We start from the raw sequence: 22796 nt of genomic DNA, 5'->3' as shown, positions 1-22796 counted from the left end.
ATCTTTACACTGGCCACCCACAACAGCCATTTTCCTCATAAGTTCTTCCATAAGTTGCTCAGAGGAAGCTGCATCCAAGTTTCCAGGAGTTCCTCCAGAAGAGGCAAAACCTCCTCAGAGGAGGGAACCAGGCTGTTGTCAAAGGCACTTGGGGTCAGACAACAGAGCCCTGAACTCACTGTGCCAAATTAATATTGCAATCTGGATAATAAAATTGTTAGAGAGTTGCCTTTGCACCAATTAAGGTGCTAACAAGACCAAATCCAAAGTGGATTTTATTGAACAGTAAATGTGAGGTAGAGAGAGAGATGGAAAGAAAAAGAAAAGGGGGAGAACAAGGGACTGACAGGGACAAAGATCTCCCCTGGGGCGGGGCAAGTGTGACATTGTCCCCTGTGTGCGTGGCCTTCCCAGGGTGGGAGTTTTGCACCTGAGCCAGTTTGGGTAAGGGGGGTGGTGTTCACCCCCCACCCCGAGCAGGGATTGCCTCACTGTTTCAGGTTACAGTGTCAGATGTAACCAAAAGTGTTTTCAGTCCCCATCTCCATAAACTGTTATCAACAGGTGGGGCAGTGTTCTTTATCTCTTCCATGGCTCAGCCCTGATAACGCCCTTCAGGGGCCATCTTCTCTTAATGGGCCATTGAGTGTCACTGCAGCACTGATAAAATTACATCATCCCATTGTGGGATGCTCCGCCCAGGGGGAGGAACCAAGCATTCCTACCTGGATATAATCTCACCCTTGCAACACCACGACCACCTTGCCTACTGCATTCCCAGAGGACCAGAGCTCCATAACCACCACTGGACCTTCAGAGGAAGACCAGACCCTTCTACAGGATCACTGCTTTGACAGAATCACGTTCATCACTCCAGCTGGACTGCAGCCACCATTTCATCAGACAGCTACCACCACCCTGACTATCCGGGTGTCAGGTTATATCCTGACTCTGTGAGTTTAAACCAGTGTTTCTGTATCATTGCTTTGATCTTAATTTTCCTATTAAATTGTCATTCTGGCTTAGACTCTCTCCCAGGTTTGCCTTCAAACCAATACAGAACTTAATCTGCTCATCCCTTGTTTTCCTTCCAAAACAGAATTTCCTATACCCAGACTTTGGATGGATGGAGGAGGAGTCTGCAAGGAAGAGGAAGATGCCCTGCGACCCCCAGACAGGTGAGGAGGAAGTCAGTGCCCCTTTCCCCCTCTCTCCTGCTCCATCTCCCAGCTTAGCACGGCTCCCGGCTGCAGGACAGCCTCGCTGCCGGTGCCCTCCTGCTGGGGACGCACTGGGGGGATCTCCTTGCCCTTCCCTTTGGCACGAAGGCAAATCCCATTCTCTCCTTGTCCTTCCTCCCGCAGACAAGGAGCTGAGGATGGGGACCAGTGAGAGCAAATCCCCGTGGAAGAACGTCGTAGAAGAGGCCATTTTGAGGAGCCCCACAGCACAGGAATCCAACAGGGAGGAAAAGCCCCAGAAATCCCCCAGGAAGAGGGGCTGCAAACCCAGCCCAGGGTATTCTGAGGAGGAAAGTTCCACCCTGGGCTAGGAAGGTGGGCAGAGCTCAAGCCAGAGCTTGGAGCTGGAGCTCCATGAGGAGGTTCACCATGGGGAGAAGCCGTACAAGTGCTTGGAGTGTAGGAAGAGCTTCAGGCAGAGCAACAATCTGAAATGACACCAGATGATCCACACCGGGGAATGGGCCTACGAGTGTGGGGAGTGTGGGAAGGGATTCAGCTGCAGGTCCCACCTCATCATCCACCAACGCATCCACACTGGGGAGAGGCCCTACGAGTGTCCCAAGTGTCAGAAGAGGTTTCACACCAGCTCTGATCTCCTCTGCCACCAGTAGATTCACACAGAGGAAAGGCCCTTTCAATGCCCCGACTGCAGGAAGAGCTTCAAGCGCAACTTCCACCTCATCAGACACAAGCGCATCCACACTGGGGAGAGGCCCTATGAGTGCCCCACATGTGGGAAATGATTTCAGACCAGCTCAAATCTCCTCCTGCATGAGCGGATTCACACGGATGAGAGGCCCTACCGCTGCCCCGACTGTGGGAGGAGCTTCCAGCACAACTCCACCCTTGTCAGGCACCAGTCCATCCATACCAGGGAGAGGCCATATGAGTGTCCCCAGTGTGGGAAGAGCTTCACCCAGAGCTCTGACTTGACCAAACACCAACGGAGCCACCAGTAAGGGAAGCCTTGCAAATTCCCCAGCTGCAGGAAGAGCTTTGTGCACTGCTCCAGCTTCATCCTCCATTGGAGGACCATGTTGGGAAGAGCCCTGGTGATCCATGTTCCCTGTGATCCATGCTGGGAAGACACCTGTCCCTTTTCCTGCCCCTGCCAATGACCTGATGTGGGATAGAAGAACATGAGGGTCTGGCCATAGCCCTTTCACTACATTCACTCCCACCTCAGGTCATTGCCGGGGGCAGGAAAGGGACTCTTTCTCTCTCCCTGAGGAGACGGGTGTCCTTTCCATGCAGGAGGAAACACGTGGCCAGGAAGAGACAGTCACTGGTGATGTAGTTTTCTGTGGAAATAGTTTATCTTATCCCTTCTGTTATCAATATTGTTTCTGTTCCTGTTTGGTCCCGGTCTTGTTGCTGTTCCCAGTAAATTGTTCTTATTCCAGCCTGGAATCTTTGCCTTTTGTGCTTTCCATGGTAGGTGGGAGGGCAGCAAATGGCAGGGCGGTTTTAGCGGGAGCAGGAAATTGAGGAATCCCATTCCCAAACCCCAGTTCTTGGAAACCGAGCATCCCAGCTGGTGCCAGCCCTGGTGGCCATGGCAGCAGCCTTGGGAGCGGGTCCCTGGCTGGGGCTGAGGGAACCTCTTCACTCTGGTGCCCAGGGACAGGAGTGGAGGGAGCAGCTGCAGCTGAGTCGGGGCCAGCTTAGGTTGGATCTCAGGAAAAGGTTTTTGCCCAGAGGCTGCTGGGGCACTGCCCAGGCTCCCCAGGGAAGGGTCCCAGCTCCAGGGCTCTCTGAGCTTCAGCAGCGTTTGGACAGCGCTGCCAGGCCCAGGCTGGCAGTGTTGGGGTGTCCTGTGCAGGGCCAGCAGTTGGACTCGAGGATCCTGATGGGTCCCTCCCAGCTCAGCCAATTCTGTGGTTCTGGGATCCATGAGCCTGGGGATGGGAGTGCCAATGGTTGCCATGGCAACGGGCTCCAGCCCTGAGCTGGTGTCCATGGCAACCACCCCTGGCATGGGGTCTCCATGGAGCTGCCCAGGGCCTGACCATAGCAACAGGGGCTGGGATGGTTGCCATGGAATATGACCATAGCAACTGGGACTGGGGATGGTTGCTGTGGAAACTGACCATAGCAACAGCGTTTCCTGGTGATGGTTGCCTCCTTAGAATGAGATTTGTCACAGGATCTCAGAGGGGTTCCATGGGGACTTTCCAAGAGTCTCCAGGCTGTTCAAGAGCTGGAATGTCACACACAGAGACAGGGGCTCCATGGAGCCCTCCCAAGGGTTTCTGGGGATGGCAAAGAGCCGTGTGGTCAGAGGCAGTCACAGCCATTCCATGGTGACATCCCAGGGCACCTTGGGCTGCAAAGGCACCGATCTGTCACAGGCACTCACGGGGGCTCCACAGTGACATCCCAGGAGTCCCCAGGCTGCCAAAGAGCCAGGATGTCACACACACTCCTGCCATGGGCAGAGTGGGAGCTTCAGGCAAAAGCTTTATTTCTTTATTGGCGAAACTCCTGCTGAGTCATGAGATGGAGACACCCAGCAGCCACCATGGGTTCTAAAAGCCTTGCAGAGCCCCCAGACTTCTAAAATTCCTTTTAAGAGAGGAGACTGGGAGTGACTGGATCCAATCCCGGCCCGAGAATTTTTCAAAGGTTTATGTATAAATGATTGGACAGGTAGAATTGAACAATTTGTCAATGCAATTTTTCATACAGGATTAATGATGGAATACCAGATATATTTATATAAATACAATCTGATCATTATAAGACAGTAAGCTCTTAACCAGAGTTATTTACTCCACAGTCCAGATGCTACAAGACCTATAGGATATTCTGCTTTAGGAAGCAATTTTGAAGTCAAGAGGGTCTTGCTGGAGTGGTTTGAGCCCTTTGCAGGCAGAGCCTCCTGCTCCAGCAGGAACTGCCTTTCCTGTGCCAGGAGCAGGGCAGGTCCCGCTGCAGGAACAGCCCCAGGCCAGCCCCAGCACAGGGAAGGCCTCGGGCACAAGGGCAGAGTGCCGTGCTGGGAGCTGTGCTAGGGACAGCCCGAGGCACCAAAGGCACCTTGGCAGCAGCAGCTGCTTGCAGGGCATGGCCAGAAGCCTCCCTTGGCACCCGGCCTGGTGGCCAGCACTGCAGAGCTGCTGCCTCAGGGCTCATTTCTGGCTGGGCTCTGAAAAGCCACTTCTGCTCCAGGAGCCTGACTGGGAAGCCATTGGCCCAGCACCTTGGGGACAAGATATTAATGACAAAACTCTTCATGCCAGCAGAGACAAGGCAGGGGCAGAGGAAAGGGGAGAGCCAGGCCCAGGGGACAGGGCTGCCATGGTGATGGCTGTGAGGTCACTGCCCCTGCAGCAGCCTGGCTGCCCTCAGCAGACATTCTGGCCAGAAGTGTTGTGAGGGCACCCAGCACATCAGAGAACCCACACAACAGGAATTCCATCCTTGGGGAGGGGAGGGGATTTCACTGGGTCAGGTTGCTGATTTTTGAGCATTCCTGGGATGGGAAATCCACTTCTCTGGAAAAACAGTTGCTGTTTTGTTCCACTCTCATCACTGTAAAATATTTCTTCCTAACACATTTTAATCCCCTCTCATTCAGTTTAAAGATATTGACCATTGTTCTGTCACTGCTAGACTTGGGAGAAAATAACTTTGATAACTATTTTTCCATTTTCACAGATCTTGGGGAGGACCCAAAAATCTCCCAAGATGGGGTTTGAAGGCTTCATCACATAACCAGCAGGTAGAGGCTGCAGGCTCTGGGCTCAGTTATGTGCAGACTGAGGACAGAACAAGAGTAGCCTGGGAGGGATTGAAGGGTGGTTCCACAGATGCTGGAGTTTTATTTCATTGTATAAAACAGCCAGAGAAAGAAATAATGGCACCAAAGTTGCAGAGTGCCCCTGCCCAATGAGGTGGGAATTCTACCCAGACACAGCATCTGGCGAGAGCGTGACTTAAAGAAGATTCCACCCCTCCACGCTGTGGGGTGTGCCCCTGAAAGCCTGGGAAAGGACACTCCACCCTATCTGATCAAATGAGGAATGGCCCCAGAATGTTCTTCTTTTTCTGTACCCTTATTGGCTTAAATTGTGCTGCAATATCCCCATTGTAGTTTTTTCCATTGATTGTCCTCCTCAATCCACCACTTTGCAGTATCCTGCTCCTTTTAATATTGGACCTTGATCCTAAACTCAACCCCTACCCTGTAATATAAAAGTCTTGACCCTACCACCTTGATTCTTGTGTTGGTCCCTGGGAAAATGAAGAATCCTCGGTTTTCTAAACCAAGACCTGTCCTGTTGCCTTCCTTTCCCTGTTGGTCATTGGTGTCTGCCTGAGGTCTGTGACTCTGGGGCCTGGGGCAGCACCCTTTGCAGCGGCGGAACACAACAGTGCTTTCCTCCCTATGGAAAAAAGAACTGTCCTTATCTATGCAGAAATTGCGGGAATTGGGCTTCCAACTCCCAAATTCCCTATATCCAAGGGTTGCTTTCAGACAAAAGCTACCAGGAAAGAGAGGTCTGGCTGCCCTTGGCCCCTGGTGGCCGCCTTTCATCTGCCCCTCTAACGCTGGTGTTCCATGCTTTCCTTCCTATGGAAAGAACCATCCTCCTCCAAGTGTCCATGTCTAAAATTGGGACTCCACCTATAAAATTCCCTATATCCAAGGGTTGCTCCCAGACAAAATCTGCCAGTACCATCAAGCCTGGCTGGCCTTGGCCTCTGGTGGCTTCCCCTGCCACACTGGGGCTCGGTTCATTCCTTCCCATGGAGATCACTGTGACACTGTGGGCACCTCATGGAACCAAGGGGATCATTGTGGCACCACTGGAGCCCGTAGAACCAAGGGGCCATGGTGACACCGTGGGGCTTCATGGACCCAGAGACCATTATGACTCTGTGGGGCCTGATGGAACCATGGAGACCATCCCAACCCTTCAGGGCCTCATGTAACCAAGGGGGCATTGTGACACCTCAGGGCTACCTGGAAGCAAGGGACCCCATGGAAGCGAGGGAACATGGACCAGGTCTGGCTGGCTTGGCTTGCCAGGGGCCACCTGACAGGTCTGGCTGATGTTGGAATGCCAAGGGCTGCTTCTCATCAGCTCCTGAAGCAAAGGGGCTATGTGCTTTCCTTGCTATGGAAAAGAACTGTCTGTGTTCAGATGCCCATTGCCAAAGCTGGTATTCTCCCTAAACAATTTCCTGTATGCAAGAGTATGTCTTAGGAAAAAGACAGCCAGCTCTGGCTGGCCTTCCACTGTGGCGGTCACCTTTCATCTGCCCCTGAAAACCTGGGGCTCTGTTCCTTCATTCCTGTGGAAAAGAAATGGTCTTCTTGTCCATGGTCCATGGCCAAAATTACAATGTGGCCTCCTAAAGTCCGTATATCCAAGGATTGCTCCCAGACAAAAGTAGCCAGGACAGACAGGATGGGTTAGCCCCATCCTCTGGTAATTTTCATAGACCATGAGCTTAATATTTTTTATTAGAAAACACCTTGGAGAGGGCCCAGGGATCTCCCAATGAGAGGTTTGGGGGGCTTGGGCACATGACCACTACATATGGACAAGTTACAGATGAGAAAGCCTGGCTGGGTCTCTCTCCCTTCTGGCCCCACAGAGGTGCCGAGGCCGGCCCAGCCCCGTCTCGGCCGTGGGGCCGGGCAGCTCCTGCCGTGGGGCCGGGCCCCTTCCCAGGGAGCCGCCAGGCGCCATCGGCTGCCGGGCAGGGCAGGGGAGGCCGCGGGGCCGAGGCCGGGCCGTGGCTGCGGGTGCTGACATCTGGCCCTGCCGAGCCCTGCCCCGCCGCCAGCCCGGGCCCGGCCAGGATCCGCCGGGCCCCAGGAGCAGCCCCGGGCCGGGCTGGCTCGGCCAAGGCTCTGCCGCCCTTGGGCTTCGCCCGCAGCCGGCGGGCAGGGCAGGAGAAGCCATCGGCCCCGGCCGTGCTGCTGCTGGGCTCTGGCCTGGCTGCTGAGATCCTGGCCCTGCCCCAGCGCGGCCCAGCCTGACACAGCCCCAGCGCAGCCGCTGCAGAAACCTCCATGGGAAAACAGCTCCGGCCGCCAGCACCGAGCCCAGCCGGGCTCATGGAACCATCTGCAGCCCCGGGAGATATTGACTCTGCCACTGCTGCCATCCTCCCTCCACTGAGAGAAAAGGACACAGGGCAGGCACACAGAGGAGCAACATGGACACACCGAGGGCAGGGAAGAGGAAGTTGAGTCCCAGATGGGAGGGATGAGGAGATGCCTTGATCTTGGGGCTGGAATCCTCTGCTGAAGCTATGGAGAAGGATGTCATTGATACATCAGACTCTCTTTTTCCCAGTAAGGCATTGAAAAGTATGGGGAGATGACTTGTTTCAGCAAAGGCCTCCGTGCTAAAGTAAGAAAATCTTGCAGTAGCTGTGATCTCCAATGAGAAGTTTGAACAGAGAATGGGAGAACAGTGATGAGACCCTGTGCCCTCAGGTAGAGAAGAAGACCTCTGTTCCCAGAGATGAAGATGATTTCAGAAAGAGATGAAGAGAACCTTTGCTCTTAAACAACTCATCTCAAAACTAATACCCCATAACTTGCATGGCCCATAAGCACATCTGTGGGAAAAGGTGGAAAAAGATGGGAGGGAGTTCACGATTGCAGATTTCTCCAGGCAGCTGCTATTTGTGGAAATGAAAAGCCATGAGATAACTGTTTTCTTGTGGAGAATTCTCCATAACATTAACAAGAGGTACTTCTCTCCTGATGTGAACTGAAGAAAGATTAGAATATTCTAGAGGTGGTAAAATGACTGAAAATTTCAGGTTTTGCCTCTATATTGTCAGGTTGTATGGAGAGGGGAAGTGTTCTGAAAATTTTGTTCAGATTCTTATTACTCTTTCATTTAGTTTCTCTTAACAAACTTTTCTTGACACTCTTTTAAGGTTTTGAGCCCACTTTGCCTTTCTCCTAATCCTATCTCACAGCAGGAAATGAGTAAGAATATTCTAGTGAGTGCACTGGTAATTAGCCAACACTGAACCCACCACACTAATTGATGCATTGGCCAAGAAATCTCAAATTGGTGAACCAAAACCACTACAGAAACTTCCTGACAAACTGCACGAGAGCAGGGAGAAATTGAGGCAGAGCCATGGTTTGTCAGGATTTGCTTGATCCTAATGAGCCCAGTGGTACATTTGGAGCTGAGCCCTGGAACCTCAGGGCCTGACAGGAGATTTCACAAACCTTTCCCGGAGTCAAAGTCAGAGGAAAACCCCAAAGTGGTTGGAGTCTAAAGCATTAATGGGAACCACAAAGGTCCATCTATACCACAGGCTCTTCATGGAGTCCTTGGAGGAGAGAACTGGAGGCCAGGATGGCACAAAAACCTCTCAGAGACTCAAAATGGCACAAAGAACTCTCAATGTGGAAAAGAAAATCCAAAGTATCTTACAAAAGTTAAGAATCTCAAAGTATTCATGAGCCCCACTAAGTGTAAGTACAAAGCTCTCAAGAGACTCATTACAGCAGGTAATTGGGGCCATGAATGCACAAACCTCTGACAGTCTGTAGCAAAAGGCAAACACCAAGTACCTTAAAAGAACTTGTGCCCACATGGCAGCAGCTGCCTGGGCCAGTGCCTTTCTCTATTCACTGCTACACACAGCCAATACATTTTCCCTGCCCCTGTGCCATGGCAATGCCCTGGACCAGTTCTTCTGTGAAATCCCACAGATCCTCAAGCTCTCCTGCTCCAAATACTACCTCAGGGAACTTGGGCTCATTGTGCTTAGTATGTGTTTCGGACTTGGTTGTTTTGTGTTCATTGTTTTCTCCTATGTGCAGATCTTCAGGGCTGTGCTGAGGATCCCCTCTGAACAGGGACGGCACAAAGCCTTTTCCAACTGCCTCCCTCACCTGGCCGTGCTCTCCCTGTTCCTCAGCACTGTAATGTTTGCCTACTTGAAGCCCCCCTCCATCTCCTCCCCATCCCTGGATCGGGCCCTGTCAGTTCTGTACTCGGTGGTGCCTCCAGCCCTGAACCCCCTCATCTACAGCCTGAGGAACCAGGAGCTCAAGGCTGCAGTGAGGACACTAATGATTGGATGTTCTCAGGAATATTAAATTGCTAGCAAATTTCTGCAAATAACTTTGAATAAAAGTCATCTTTGATACTTCATGTTGTTTTCCTCTTGGAGGTAATTTTTCTTTGTTTACATTTAATGCTGTCCACAAATAAATGTCATCCTTGTGCCATTTCTCATTTTGTTTCTCTCCACCTTCCCTGTGGCCACAGATTGTGTCAATGAGGGGCTGTGCTCTCAATGGCTTTAAAGGATCTAAAGGATGTCCCAGCAGAGTTTTCTGCAGAGATGCCCTTTGGTTGCCTTCTCTGGAGCAGCAGCAGCAATGTCTGTGTGCAGAGCTGGGGCAGATCAGGGCTGGCACAGCAGCTGTGCCCAGGAGCAGCAGCACTTGGTGCTGCCAGTGCTGTTCCCGTGGCCCTGCCCCGCTGCCCTGGTGGCCCTGGTGTTGCTGCAGGGCCCGAGTGCTCTCGGGGCCGGGCACAGTCCTGGGGGTGGCAGTGCCGGGGCTGCAGCAGGGACAGGCCATGGGCACTGCTGGGGCAGCGCTGATGCCTCAGGGCAGGGCCTGGGGGCTCCAGGCTCCTTGCCCAGGCTCTCTCAAGAACACGGCCAGGCCAATGCTCAGCACAGAAAACCCCCGTGAGCAGCCCCAGGCTGGCCATGGGCAGGCTGGGGGCAAACAGCACGGCTGGTGCTCTGCAAGGGCCCTGGGGGAGACGGGAAGGAGCAGCAGAGCAGGGGCTGATCCATCCCCAGTGCGCTGCACAGCCCAGGGCAGCGTCCCAGAGCGTCCTCATGGAGCTGCCAACAACATCCCCCCTCTGCAGCCCTGGCCTCTTCCCCAGCTCACAGAGGTGCCGCATCCTTGCAGGCACAGACACGGCAGCACTGGCTCAGCAGCCCCTGTTTGCATTCCACACAGCAGGCAGGAGCACCCCCATGCTGTTGGTGTGGGGACATGAACCTGAGGGAGCACAAATGCCATCAGCCCCTGGGGCCAGGAAGGGCTGAGGGATGCCAAGGAAACCACTCAGCTTTGTCCTGGCCTCTGCAGTCAGCCAGAAAGTTTGTTCCCATCAGCTGGGAGTTTCCTGTCCCACTGCAGACGCTGCTGCTCAGAGCCAGGGCTGCCTGGCAGCCACCCCCAAACTGCCCTGAGCATTTCCTTAGTTTCCCCTTTGCTTTCTTTACTCTTCCTGATAAAAATTTCTTCCTCTTTCCCAACCCTGTTCCCTCCCCTGCACACAGCCCATCCCTGTTTTCCCTTTCCTCTCTGTCCCCACTCCCCATTGCAGTTCCTGACTTGGCACCATGGGAACATCTCTTGGGGAGCAGGATCATCCCACAAGTGCTGCAGGAATTGTCTGCAGGCTCCTGCAGTGCCTGGTGCTGTTCCCTTGCCAGAGGCACCCAAAGCCAGGGGGGCACATCTGGGCTGCTGTGTCTGGCTGTGGGGCTCCCGGTTCTGGGCAGTGAGGAGGAGCTGCAGAGGCTCTGCAGGACTGACAGGATGGGCTTTGGGGCTCTGAGGAGAAGCTGAGGGACCTGGGCTGCTGGAGCTTCTGAAGAGGAGGCCCAGGGCTTCTCCTGCAACTGCTCCAAGAGTGTTTTCAGAGAATCCCAGAATCAGCAAGGCTGGAAAAGACCTTGGAGATCATCGAGTCCAACCTGTGCCCTGACACCACCTTGTCTTCCCTGAGCCTCCTCTTCTCCAGGATCAACAACCCCAGCTCCTTCAGCCACTCCTCACAGCACTTGTGCTCCAGATCCCTCACCAGCCTTGTTGCCTTTCTCTGGACATGCTCGAGCCCCTCCATGTTCTTCCTAAATTGGGCGGCCCAGAACTGGACACAGCGCTCGAGGTTCTTCCCAACCAGTGCCCAGCACAGGGGAAGAATCACTGCCCTGCTCCTGCTGGCCACACCATTCCTGATCCAGGCCAGGAGCCATTGCCGTTCTTGGCACCTGGGCACACAGCTGGCTCATGGCCAGCCTGCTGTCCATCAGTCTTTGCAGGTCCCTTTCTGCCTGGCTGCTGTCCAGACACTCTGTCCCCAGCCTGTAGCACTGCAGGGGTTGTTGTGGCCAAAGTGCAGGACCCGGCACTGGGACTTGTTAAACCTCACCTTGTTGGATTTGGGCCCTGGATCCAGCCTGTCCACGGCCCTGTGCAGAGCACTCGACCCTCCAGCACATCAGCACTCCCAGCCAACTTGGTGTCACCAGGGTTAATGAGGCCCCAGAGTGTCCCAATGGTCTCCATGATTCCTTGAGGTCTCCCAGTGTCACAATGTCCCTTTGGTTCCATGGGACCCCTTGGTGTCACAAAGTCCCTTGGATCTTTGGGCCCCGCAGTGTCACAATGTCACCGTGGTCCCCCAGGGCCCTGCAGTGTCACAGTTCCTTGGTTCCATGAGGTCTGGAAGGGCAGCAATGCTCTCCTTGGTCCCACAGTGCCACAATGGCCTCTCGGTCCCAAGGGCCACCATGATGTCAAACATGTTCCCTTAATTCTACAAGTCCCTGAGGAGCAGCAGTGGCCCCTTGGTTCCATATATTTTTAGACTGTATTAGAAGGTGCTGGGGATAAATATCAATTGGACATTGCAGATATCAATTGATAAATTGGAAAAGAAAACTTAACAGGACAAAACAATTCTTTCTGCATTGTTTTCAATATAGTATATTCACTTTGAATAAACTCCAGAAATCTGTCTAATTCACCACAGATGAATTGAGGACATGAATTTTCCCATAGGTTTTTCTTCTTCAGGTGTTTATAACATATATTTATGGGCCTTTTTCATGGAATTCCTGAACAGAAGAGCTCAAAAAAGCAGAGGCCTTTGGAGTAGGAAAATTCATCAGTAACCCCCAAGTGGCTAAGGATGCATCCCCATCAGAGCAGCAATGAGCAGAAATGGGCACAGCTCTGTGGCTGCCCCAGCTCTGGGATGGGCCCTGGGCCTGGAGCAGGAGCAGCTCTGGAGGGCCCCAGGGCCGGGGCTCTTGTGCTGGCCTGGGCAGATGGGATGGCAGGAGGGGCTGCAGAGCTCTCAGCACCTCAGGCAGAGGGGAGCAGGGCAGCCAGGGAGCTCCTTTGGCCTTGGCCAAGCCCCTTCCCCCATGGTGGGGCTGAGTCCTGGCTGAGCTGCAGCTGCTGCTGTGCCCTTGGCAGGGGCTGAGGCCGTGGGGCAGTGCCCAGAGCAGCCTGGGCTGAGCAGAGCTGTGGGGCCAGAGCCGGCTGGGCTGTGCTGGGGAGAGGCCCTTGGTGCTGCCCAGAGCTCAGGGCAGCTGGCAGAGCTGGCAGGGAGCTGGGCTGGGCTGGGAGAGCCTGGCACAGAAACCATCAGTGTCCATCTCAGCCTGGCTGAGCGGGCAGGGGCAGGACTCAGCCCAGGCCTTGTGGGGCAGGGCCAGCGCCTGGGCAGGCATTGAAAACAGGCAAGAGCCCCAGAGAGGAGGCTGCTCTGTGCCCTTGGGGCACGGACAGAGCAGGGAGGGGCCCAGGACATTTGTCAGCGCCAGCCTCTGTCTGTGCCAGCCCTGGGCAGCCCTGGCTGCTGAGCCCAGCTCTGCCCTGGGCTGAGTTTGGCTGTGGCCCAGCTCCATCCTCCTGCGGGGCTCAGGGCCTGTTCCCGGCCATGGCCAGCCCTGGCCGCCTCTCTGCTGGCCCCGAGGCCGGCAGAGCCCGGGCAGGGCTGTCTGTGCAGCCCCACAGGTGCCACGGGCTCGGCAGGAGCTGGCAGAGGCTGCCCAGCAGGGGGGCCATGGGGCACAGAGCCCCAAGGCTGCCCAGGGCCCCACGGCACAGGGGCCGTTCCCAGCCGCAATGCTCCTGTCCTGGGCTGGGCTGCACAGGGGCTGTGGCACCATGGCTGGGCCAGCACAGGGCCACAGAGGGGCCACGCAGCCGCTGCTGGGGCTGGCAGCAAGGCCGGGCACAGACAAGGAATTGCTGAGCATGGCCTGTGCTGGCCAGGGCTGCCTGTGCCCAAGGCAGAGCTCAGCTGCCCTTGGGGCTGCAGGAACACTCAGGAGCCCAAAGAGCCTCCATGGCTGTGCTGGAGACCAAGGCTGGAGCAGGGAAATGCAGGGCTGCTGCGCCATGGGGAGGCCATGGAATTCCAGCTCACACCTCAGCTCTCTGATGGTCCCGACACCGTGCTGGGCCCTGTTCCAGACTGGAGCAGAGCAGATGTTGATGGCACAGGAGCACTGTGGGGCTGGCAGGGACCTGCAGCTTGCAAGGTGCTCTGCTCTCCCTCAGCTCCTCTCTGAGAGATCCAATCCCAGCTCGGCACCTCAGGGCACAAGTGGCACTGTCTGTTCATGGGCACACAGCTGATGTCTGCCTGGAAAGGGGCACCAGTTTTAATATTTGTACATTTTGTGTTATACAAGGACATTTTTATTATCTGGGTCACATCACTGATTTTAAGGAAGACCAAAGTTTTCCCTTCAGGAACAGAAATTTCCTGGAAGCGTGCTGATCGGTGAAGGAACAGAAATACTGAACTTCCTGTCTACTTGAGTCACCAATATTTTGTTTATTACATCATCTCCCTCTTCCTTCAGGTGTTTCCCACTCTCCTTTTAAAATGGCCATGTCTAAGGACATCTCTTCACTAGATCAGCTGGATCTATGTACTTCCTGTTACTCCCAGATTTCTTCCTCTAGGTGCTCTCTGGTCATTGGAGGGCCTCTCAACTGATTGGTTACATGCTGTGAGCTTGAAAGTTTCTTTTCAAAGTTCAAATAAATATCACATTAGTCAACATCTTACTTAGATTTATATCTATCACAGAATTACATTTTCTTATATCTCTGTCTAAAACTGTTCCTGTACAGAAATCCCTTGGGGATGGGGACATGTCAGATGCTGGGACATCACAGAGAGCTGAGGGAAGAGCTGTGATGGTTATTAAACTGTCAAATATTCAACATATGTTTGTTGGCAAGAAACCTTTCTGTGCCTCTGAGTGTCACCATCCCTGAGCCCAAAGGACACAAACCTGATGAGTTGTGGTTCCCACTGCAGGGGCTGCACTTGGACCTTGGCTCTGCACAGGAGAGCTCTTCATCCACTTTCCCTCTTTTCCTCCCTCTGGGCATGGAGGGAGCTCCTGACTTCAGCCTGTGACTCATGTGTGCAAAGAGCAAATCTGGGCAGAATCGGGGCAGGGAGGGTTTGGGGAGACCTTGGGATGTGCTGGGCACAGAAGGTGTTTTCCATTGCTCTGAGACTGTCTGCTTGTGCACAGTGGATTTAATAGCCAGCACAGGAATGACTTTTGCATTGGATGGAGCTGTGCCTTCCCTTGGCTTTGTTGGCTGGCAATAAATGAACATCCCTCTGTGTCTCGGGCAGCTTCTTCTCCAAGGAAAGCAGGTGGGAGTTGGAGCCAAGGAGCTGAAAGCTGCAGGTGCAGCCTGGGCTGGAGGGAGCTCAGATTTGCACAAGGCTTCTCTGAGTGCCAGGGCTTAAATGGGGGAAATGGCAGGGTGGGGGTAGGGACAGAGTCTGATGGATTGTCAGCCACAAAGGGTCTTGATTCAGCTTCACCAAATTTAGGCCTGTTCTATTTTAAGTTAATCAAAATGTTCAAGAGGAGAGAAGTAGAAGATGAAGACACAGAAAGAGAGAAAGACAGAATAGATACAGGGAAGCACACAAAGGTACCAGCTCTTTGATTACAGTGGTGTTCAGCTGGAAATTCCAAGAGGAGGTAAGGTCAAGCTGTGTGCTTGCCTTGTGGTCAGCCTTAAATTCCCCTTGATCTTCCTGGGCCCTTCCCCCAGGTGGAACTTGGGGTCATTTTGTCACTCAGGAGCTGGGCTGGGGCTCCAGAGGTGCCTGTGGAGCATTGCCTGTGCTGTGCCAGGGACTGGCAGACACTGCTGGGCTGGGATAGAGGCTCTGGGGGGATTGGGGTTCCTGGGCAGTGCTGGGGTTCCAGGGCAGGGCAGGGCTGGACCTGTCCCTTCCTCCCCCACACATGAAATGTTTCCAGACAACAATCTCCCCCAGTCTGTCACAACAGTCAACATTGGTGGTGAAATCCCAATATGGCCATGGGCACCTGGCTGAGAAGGACAGTTCTTCTCCATAGGAAGGAAAGCACAGAGCCCCAGTGTTTGGAAGGCAAGTGAGAGCCTCATTAGGCCAAGGCCAGCTAGACTTTTCAGGAATGGCAGATTTTGTCTGGGGGCAGTCTTTGGATATAGGGAATTTTGGAGACAATCCCAATTTCATCCATGGGCACCTGGAGAAGCAGGACAGTTCTTTCCCAAAGGAAAGAAAGCATGGAGCCTTCCCCAGTGTTTTGGGGACTGATAAGCAGTGACCCTTACCAAACGACTGCCTGCCACATTTGTCCTGGCAATATGTCCATGGGAACAATCCCTGGATATAAGGAAATGGAGGTGAAATCCCAATTCAGGCCATGTGTGCCTAGAGGAGAAGGAGAGTTCTTTTCTATAGGAAGGAAAGCCCCGAGCCCCAGTGTTTCAATAGCAGATGGGAAGAGACCCTCCAGGTGCCAAGCTGTCAGGCAGCCCCTGGAGGCCAAACCAGCCAGACCTGTTCCATGTTCCCTTGGTTCCTTGGGGCCCCGCAGTGTCCCAGTGGTCTCCGTGGTTCCCCAGGCCCCACAATGACATGGGACTCCTCTGTTCCATGAAGCCACAATGTCACAATGGATCTTTGGGCCCTGGGGTTTGTGGTGTCACAATGGTCTCCTTTGGCTCCACAGTGTCACAATGGAACACTGATGACACGAGGCCCTGCAGTGTCACAATGGACCTTTGGTTCCCTGCAGCCCTGCAGTGCCACAAAGGCCTCTTGGTTTCACGAGGCCCCACAGTGTCACAATGGTCCCCTTGGTTCTGTGGGGACCCCCAGGGTCACAGTGGTCACACTGGTGCCATGAGGCCTCACAGTTCACAATGCTGTGCTTATTCCATGGGGCCTCATAGTGTCCCAATCCTCTCCATGATCCCATGAGTTGCCTCAGTGTCACAATGGTCTCCTTGGTTCCATGAGTTGCCTCACAGTGTCACAATGGCCCCGTGTTTCCATGAGGCTGTGAAGTCTCTTCATGGTGTCTCCGTGACTCCATGAGGCCTTCCAGTGTCACAATGGACTTTTGGCTCCCTGGGGTCACGCAGTGTCACAATGGTCCCTTAGTCCCATGAAACCTCAAAGTGTCATAATGGTCTCCACAGTTCCATGAGGCCACACAGTGTCACAATGGACCCTTGGTTTGATGGGGCCTCTCAGCGTCACAATGATCCCTACATTCCATGGAGCCACACAGGGTCACAATGGCCCCTTGGTTCCATGGTGCCCCACAGGGTCACAATGGCCTTGTTGTGGCGCGGCATGCGCTCCTCTCGCCGCGGCACCCCGAGCGGTGCCATGCTGGGCGGTGAGGGAAGAGAACGGGCGGCCGCTTCCCTCTGCAAGCTCTGAAGTTCAGTTCGTGGCGCGCGGGGACAGACAAAGGCGGCACGGGACTTGGGGGGTGAACAGGATGGTTTTATTCAGTGAGCCCCAAGACCCCCTCGGGGGCGGGAGCAGAGGTTTTATACAGAACTCAGGAGGACGGGTGTAGGAACAGTAACCACTAAGGGAATAGCAGGGGAGGAGTTTAGGGCAGAACTAACATATCACAAACCTATCAGGGGAAACAGGGGAGTGGAATAGTACAAATGGATCAATAGAGTGTTGAGCCTCACTAAATAGACAGGGAATGGTCTGGAAGCTGAGGAAGGGGCTAGGATGAATGACAGGGAAGGTTCCAGGGAAAGGGGCAGGGAAAGGGAGGATTGGCAACTTGGAGATGAAGGGGTTAGGGGAGAGCTAGGGAAGACTGACACTGGGGAGAGGAGGAGATTAGGGATGGGGGGGGGAAAACAGATAGTAAACAAATATCAAATTAAAGAAAAACACACCACCGCAATGGCCTCTTGGTTCCATGGTGCCCCACAGTGTCACAATGGTCCCTTGGTTCCATGGTTCCTGTGCTGGTGCATTCCCCCCTCCCCTTCTCAGGCCGCCCTGCCAGATGAGAAATGCTCGCTGGCCTCAGCCTTGGCCAGCAGCCCCTGGGCTCAGCTCCTCTGGAGCTCAGCACAAACACGCTCTGCTCCAGGCACTGCTGCTGCCCAGCCAGCTCCTGGCTGCTTTAGGAGCAGCCCTGGGAACTGTTTGTGTTCCCTCAGTGGCACAACATCCCTGTTCTCAGCCTGCCAAAGAAAGCTGCTGATGCCAAGTGCGGCCAGGGTGAAACATGGGTGGGACTGCAGCCCCTCTCTTGGGGCCCTACAAACAGCGCTCCAAAAGGAGCCTTGGAGCTCTCCTGGGCCAGCAACTCCCTCTGAGTGGGGCCTCTCCGAGCCGGGAACTCTCCCGTTTGCTGCACTCAGGGATCCCCAACAACGAGGGAGCCTGGGCCGATCCCCCCACTCCTCCAGGCTCAACCCTTCCCTGCTGGGGAGATGCCAAAGCATCCCCAGGGAGCATTTCCCTTTGCTCAGGGGAATTTCTCACAGGTGCCTTGCACTGACTCTCTGTGTCTGTGTGTACACAGGAGTGCCTGTGCTGGGGAAATGTGGCAGGAATGCTGCTCCCTGAGGGGTCTGACTGCCTTGGATAGCAGAGCCAGTCAGGCCTGTAGGTAAGGCTAAATCACGAGGTCTAAGCTAAGTTAAACGCTGCTAAGAGTTGTTCTTTTGCTAAGTTCATATGTTTAATATAAGTTATATGTTAAGTTAAATATTGTTAAATGTTATTCCTGTTTTAAATTGCATAGTTATAGGTTATAAGTTAGGTTAAATACTGTTAAGCTCTGTTCTTTTGCTAAATTGTTAAGTTTAATGTAGAAATTAAGGTAAAGGTATAAGGTAATTCCTATTAGGTTTTAGGTCTGTTAAGGTTTTGGGCCATATTCCTTTTATCCTTGCCCTCATTTTTTTTGTGTCACACACACAGGAACAGCTCTCAATTCATTTCTGGTTTGATTGCCTGGATTTTGTTTGGTTTTGTTGTTGCTTTGTTTCCTTGCTGTGGCTGAAGTGCCCAGTCAGGAGTAGAGTGACTCTTGCCAAGGAACTTTGTGCTGCTGTCACTTTAATATTAAATCTGGTTTTTGCTGGGGATTTTTTCAGCGCTCTCAAGCCCTCGTTGGTCACAGGGTGAAGGAGCCCTGGCCCAGGCTCTGGCCCTGGGGGACACGGGGACGCTGCCGGGGGGTCCCTGTCCCCCTGTCCCACCCCCCATGGCTCCTGCCCCCGTCCCCATGTCAGGCTCTGGGGTCGATCCCATGGAACATCCTCTGGGGGAGGCTGCGGCGCCAGGGGCAGGGGGACTTGGGGGGACAGGGGACCCCGCTGTGCATGAGCAGTGTTGGACTTCTCTGGGGGAACTGGGAGGGGGCTGGGGCAGAGTGACCTCCCCAGTGACCTCATACAGCCTCTCAGATGTCACATAGCCATCTCTGTGATGTCACACAGCCCAGTCTGTAATGTCATACAGGCCCTGTGATGCTGGGCAGTTCCGGCGCCATCCCAGCAGTGGCCTCTCCCTCCTGCCCCGTCCCTCAGCTGGTGCCACCCTTGGGGCTCTGGGCTATGGCTTCTTCTCCCTGCGCATCCCCTGCTGCCCGCCCAGGTTTTCCCGAGGAGCTGCTGCCCCTGAGCCAGAGGCTCTGCTCTGCTGCCCTGGGTACCCCGGGGCTCCCAAAACACCCCACGGCTAGGCTGGGCCCAGAGTGTCACAATGTCCCCTTGGATCCATCAGGCCCCGCAGTGTCACAATGCTCCCTGCACTCTCTGAGGCCCCACATCACCCAGCCCAGGCCATTGCCGTGGTTCCAGTCCCTCCCAGTATGATCCCAGTGATTCCCAGTCTCTCTCAGTATATCCCACTTGATCCCAGCATGCTCCCAGTCACACCCACTTCCTCCCAGTTGCTTCCAGCATAATTCCAGTTGCCCAGAACCACTTCTAGCCACCCTCAGTGCAGCACCAGTTGCTCCCAGGATATCCCAGTTGCACCGACCATGGTCCAAACTGCCCTCAGAATGTTCCTGGTCACTCCCAGTATGATCCCAGTCCCCCTCGGTGTTGTTCCAGTTCCACCCAGTATGTTCCCAGTTGCACCTAGTCACCCCTAGTACAGTCCCGCTCACTGCCAGTATGACCTCAGTGGCCCCCATTACAGACACAGTCACTCGCAGTTGCCCTCACTTGCCCCCAAAATGGTCCCAGCTGTTCCCAGTGTTGTCCCCTCCAGTATGGTGCCAGACACTTCCAGTATATTCCAACTGCCCCCAGCATGCTCGATCCCAGTCACCCCAGAGTCCCCAGTATGGTTCCAGTTGCCCCCAGGATGGCCTCACTCATTCCCAGTATATCCCAGTTACCTCCAGCAGGCTCCCAAACCCCCTCCCAGCACCACAAATGGCCCCAAGAGCCACAACAGCCTCTCTCAGTCCCACCAGGAGTCCCTAAAACCCCTCCCAGCCCTCCATGGAGCTGAGTGGGAAAGGTTGGTGGACAGGAACATCCCCAGCAAGGGTCAGCTAGGACACTTCAGCAGAAATTTGGGCATTTTGTGGGGAACACTTGGACTGGGCAGACGCAGGCCAGGGACTGGGACAGACAGCCGGAATTCCTGGAGAACAGATGAGGTCAGATGGACCCATTCTGCGGGAACAACTACAAGAGCATGGCCATGTCCCTTGGCTTGGATGGTCCCAGAAGAACCAAATCCTCCCCTTAACCTCAAATTCACATTCAAATCCCAGTAAAATGATTCAGCTTTAGATCTCTTTTATTGATTTCTTTATTTTTACCCCAATTCTAGGTGTTCTGATGGGATAAACAAGGAGATTATTCAGGTGGGAAAAGATCTCCATGATCATCCATTATTGCTTGATGCCACCAGAAGAAAAAGTGACACAGCAGGTAAGAATTTCTTGGGCTTTAAAGTCAAAGAAACAGCTTTTCCCAATTAATTTTCAATGTTGATCAGAGTCCCGATGGATTTTCCTGGTCTGTGTTCATCCAGGTGTCTATGGGCATCCAGGAGGATTTGAAGACCACTTTCCAGGTGTCTTCTCATCAGAGATCACAAGGAATGTGGGTCACCAGGGCTCCGACCAACATGGGTCTACTAAAGGGGGATGGAGTGGGAGCAGCGCACGAAGCTCTTCCTGAAGTGGGGGCACTCACAGGGCTTCCCTTACCTGTGCCTAAGTTGGTGTCGAGTCAAGTGAAAGCTCCTGGAGAAGCTCTTCCCACACAGGGGACACTCATAGGGCCTCTGCCTGGTGTGGATGTGCTGGTGCCTGACAAGGTGGGAGTTTTGCTTGAAGCCCCTCCTGCAGTCAGGGCAGCGGAAGGGCCTCTCCCCGTTGTGAATCCGCTGGTGCTTGCAGAGATCAGAGCTCCACCTAAACCTCTTCTGACACTCGGGACACTCATAGGGCCTCTCCCCAGTGTGGATGCGTTGGTGGATGATGAGTTCTGAGCTCCAGCCGAAGCCCTTCCCACACTCCCCACACTTGTAGGGCCATTCCCCGGTGTGGATCATCTGGTGGCGGATCAGGTGGGATTTCCGCCTGAAGCTCTTCCCACACTCCGAGCACTTGTAGGGCTTCTCCCCATCATGAAGCTGCTCATGGACCACCAGCTCTGAGCTCTGGCTGAAGCTCTGCCCACCTTCCTGACACTGGGTGTGTCTTTCCTCCTCAGATGACCTTGGGCTGGTTTTGCAGCCCCTCCTCCTGCGGGATCTCTGGGGCTTTTCCTCCCCGTTGGGTTCCTGTGCTGTGGAGCCAGTCAAAATGGCCTCTTCCATGAGGTTCTGATGCGGGGATTTGTCCTTCCTGGTCTCCATCTGCAGCTCCTGCTCTGGGGGAGGAAGGACAAGGAGAGGATGGGATTTGCCAGAGGGAAGGGCAGGGAGATCCCCCGAGTGCGTCCCCAGCAGGAGGGCACCGGTAGTGGGGCTGTCCTGCAGCTGGGGGCCAGGCTGGGCTGGGAGATGGAGCAGGAGAGAGGGGGAAAGGGGCACTGACTTCCTCCTCACCTGCCTGGGCATCCCAGGGCATCTTCCTCTTCCTCGCAGCCTCCTCCTCCATCTGGAAGATATTTGGAGATGGGAAATCCTGTTTTGAAAGGAAAACAAGGGATGAGCACAGTGAGTTTTGTACTGGTTTCAAAGCAAACCTGGGAGAGAGTCTAAGCCAGAAGGACAATTTAATAGGAAAATTAAGATCAAAGCTATGATTCAGAAAGACTGGTTTAAACTCACAGAGTCAGGATATAACCTGACACCCTGATAATCAGGGTGGTGGTAGCAGGCTGATGAAATGGTGGCTGCAGTCCGGCTGGAGTGATGAACGTGATTCTGTCAAAGCAGTGATCCTGTAGAAGGGTCTGGTCTTCCTCTGAAGGTCCAGTGGTGCTTATGGAGCTCTTGTCCTCTGGGAATGCAGCAGGCAAGGTGATCGTGGTGTTGCAAGGGTGAGATTATATCCAGGTAGGAATGCTTGGTTCCTCCCCCTGGGCGGAGCATCCCACAATGGGATGATGTAATTTTATCAGTGCTGCAGTGACACTCAATGGCCCATTAAGAGAAGATGGCCCCTGGAGGGCGTTATCAGGGCTGAGCCATGGAAGAGATAAAGAACACTGCCCCACCTGTTGATAACAGTTTTTGGAGATGGGGACTGAAAACACTTTTGGTTACATCTGACATTGTAACCTGAAACAGTGAGGCAATCCCTGCTCGGGGTGGGGGGTGAACACCACCCCCCTTACCCAAACTGGCTCAGGTGTAAAACCCCCACCCTGGGAAGGCCACGCACAGGAACCCAACGGGGAGGAAAAGCCCCAGAGATCCCGCAGGAGGAGGGGCTGCAAAACCAGCCCAAGGTCATCTGAGGAGGAAAGACACACCCAGTGTCAGGAAGGTGGGCAGAGCTTCAGCCAGAGCTCAGAGCTGGTGGTCCATGAGCAGCTTCATGATGGGGAGAAGCCGTACAAGTGCTCGGAGTGTGGGAAGAGCTTCAGGTGGAAATCCCACCTGATCCGCCACCAGATGATCCACACCGGGGAATGGCCCTACAAGTGTGGGGAGTGTGGGAAGGGCTTCGGCTGGAGCTCAGAACTCATCATCCACCAACGCATCCACACTGGGGAGAGGCCCTATGAGTGTCCCGAGTGTCAGAAGAGGTTTAGGTGGAGCTCTGATCTCTGCAAGCACCAGCGGATTCACAACGGGGAGAGGCCCTTCCGCTGCCCCGACTGCAGGAGGGGCTTCAAGCAAAACTCCCACCTTGTCCGGCACCGGCACATCCACACCAGGCAGAGGCCCTATGAGTGTCCCCTGTGTGGGAAGAGCTTCTCCAGGAGCTTTCACTTGACTCGACACCAACTTAGGCACAGGTAAGGGAAGCCCTGTCACTGCCCCGACTGCAGGAAGA

General features: G+C 54.2%; 1 protein-coding gene across 1 annotated transcript in view; it reads left to right on the top strand.

Annotated features, from left to right (window-relative positions):
* The window catches only part of LOC144248867 (uncharacterized), a 552852-nt gene extending 530090 nt beyond the window's left edge, over nucleotides 1-22762 (top strand). Inside the window, 2 exon segments of the mRNA XM_077790845.1 lie at nucleotides 1605-2144; nucleotides 22284-22762. Coding sequence (XP_077646971.1) covers nucleotides 1605-2144; nucleotides 22284-22762 — 1019 coding nt within the window.
* The last annotated feature ends 34 nt before the right edge of the window (nucleotides 22763-22796 follow it).

This window comes from Lonchura striata, unplaced genomic scaffold, assembly GCF_046129695.1.
Source record: "Lonchura striata isolate bLonStr1 unplaced genomic scaffold, bLonStr1.mat Scaffold_99, whole genome shotgun sequence".
Classification (NCBI taxonomy): domain Eukaryota; kingdom Metazoa; phylum Chordata; class Aves; order Passeriformes; family Estrildidae; genus Lonchura; species Lonchura striata.
Note: the sequence above shows the minus strand (reverse complement) of the source record. Positions and strands in the feature narration are given on the sequence as shown.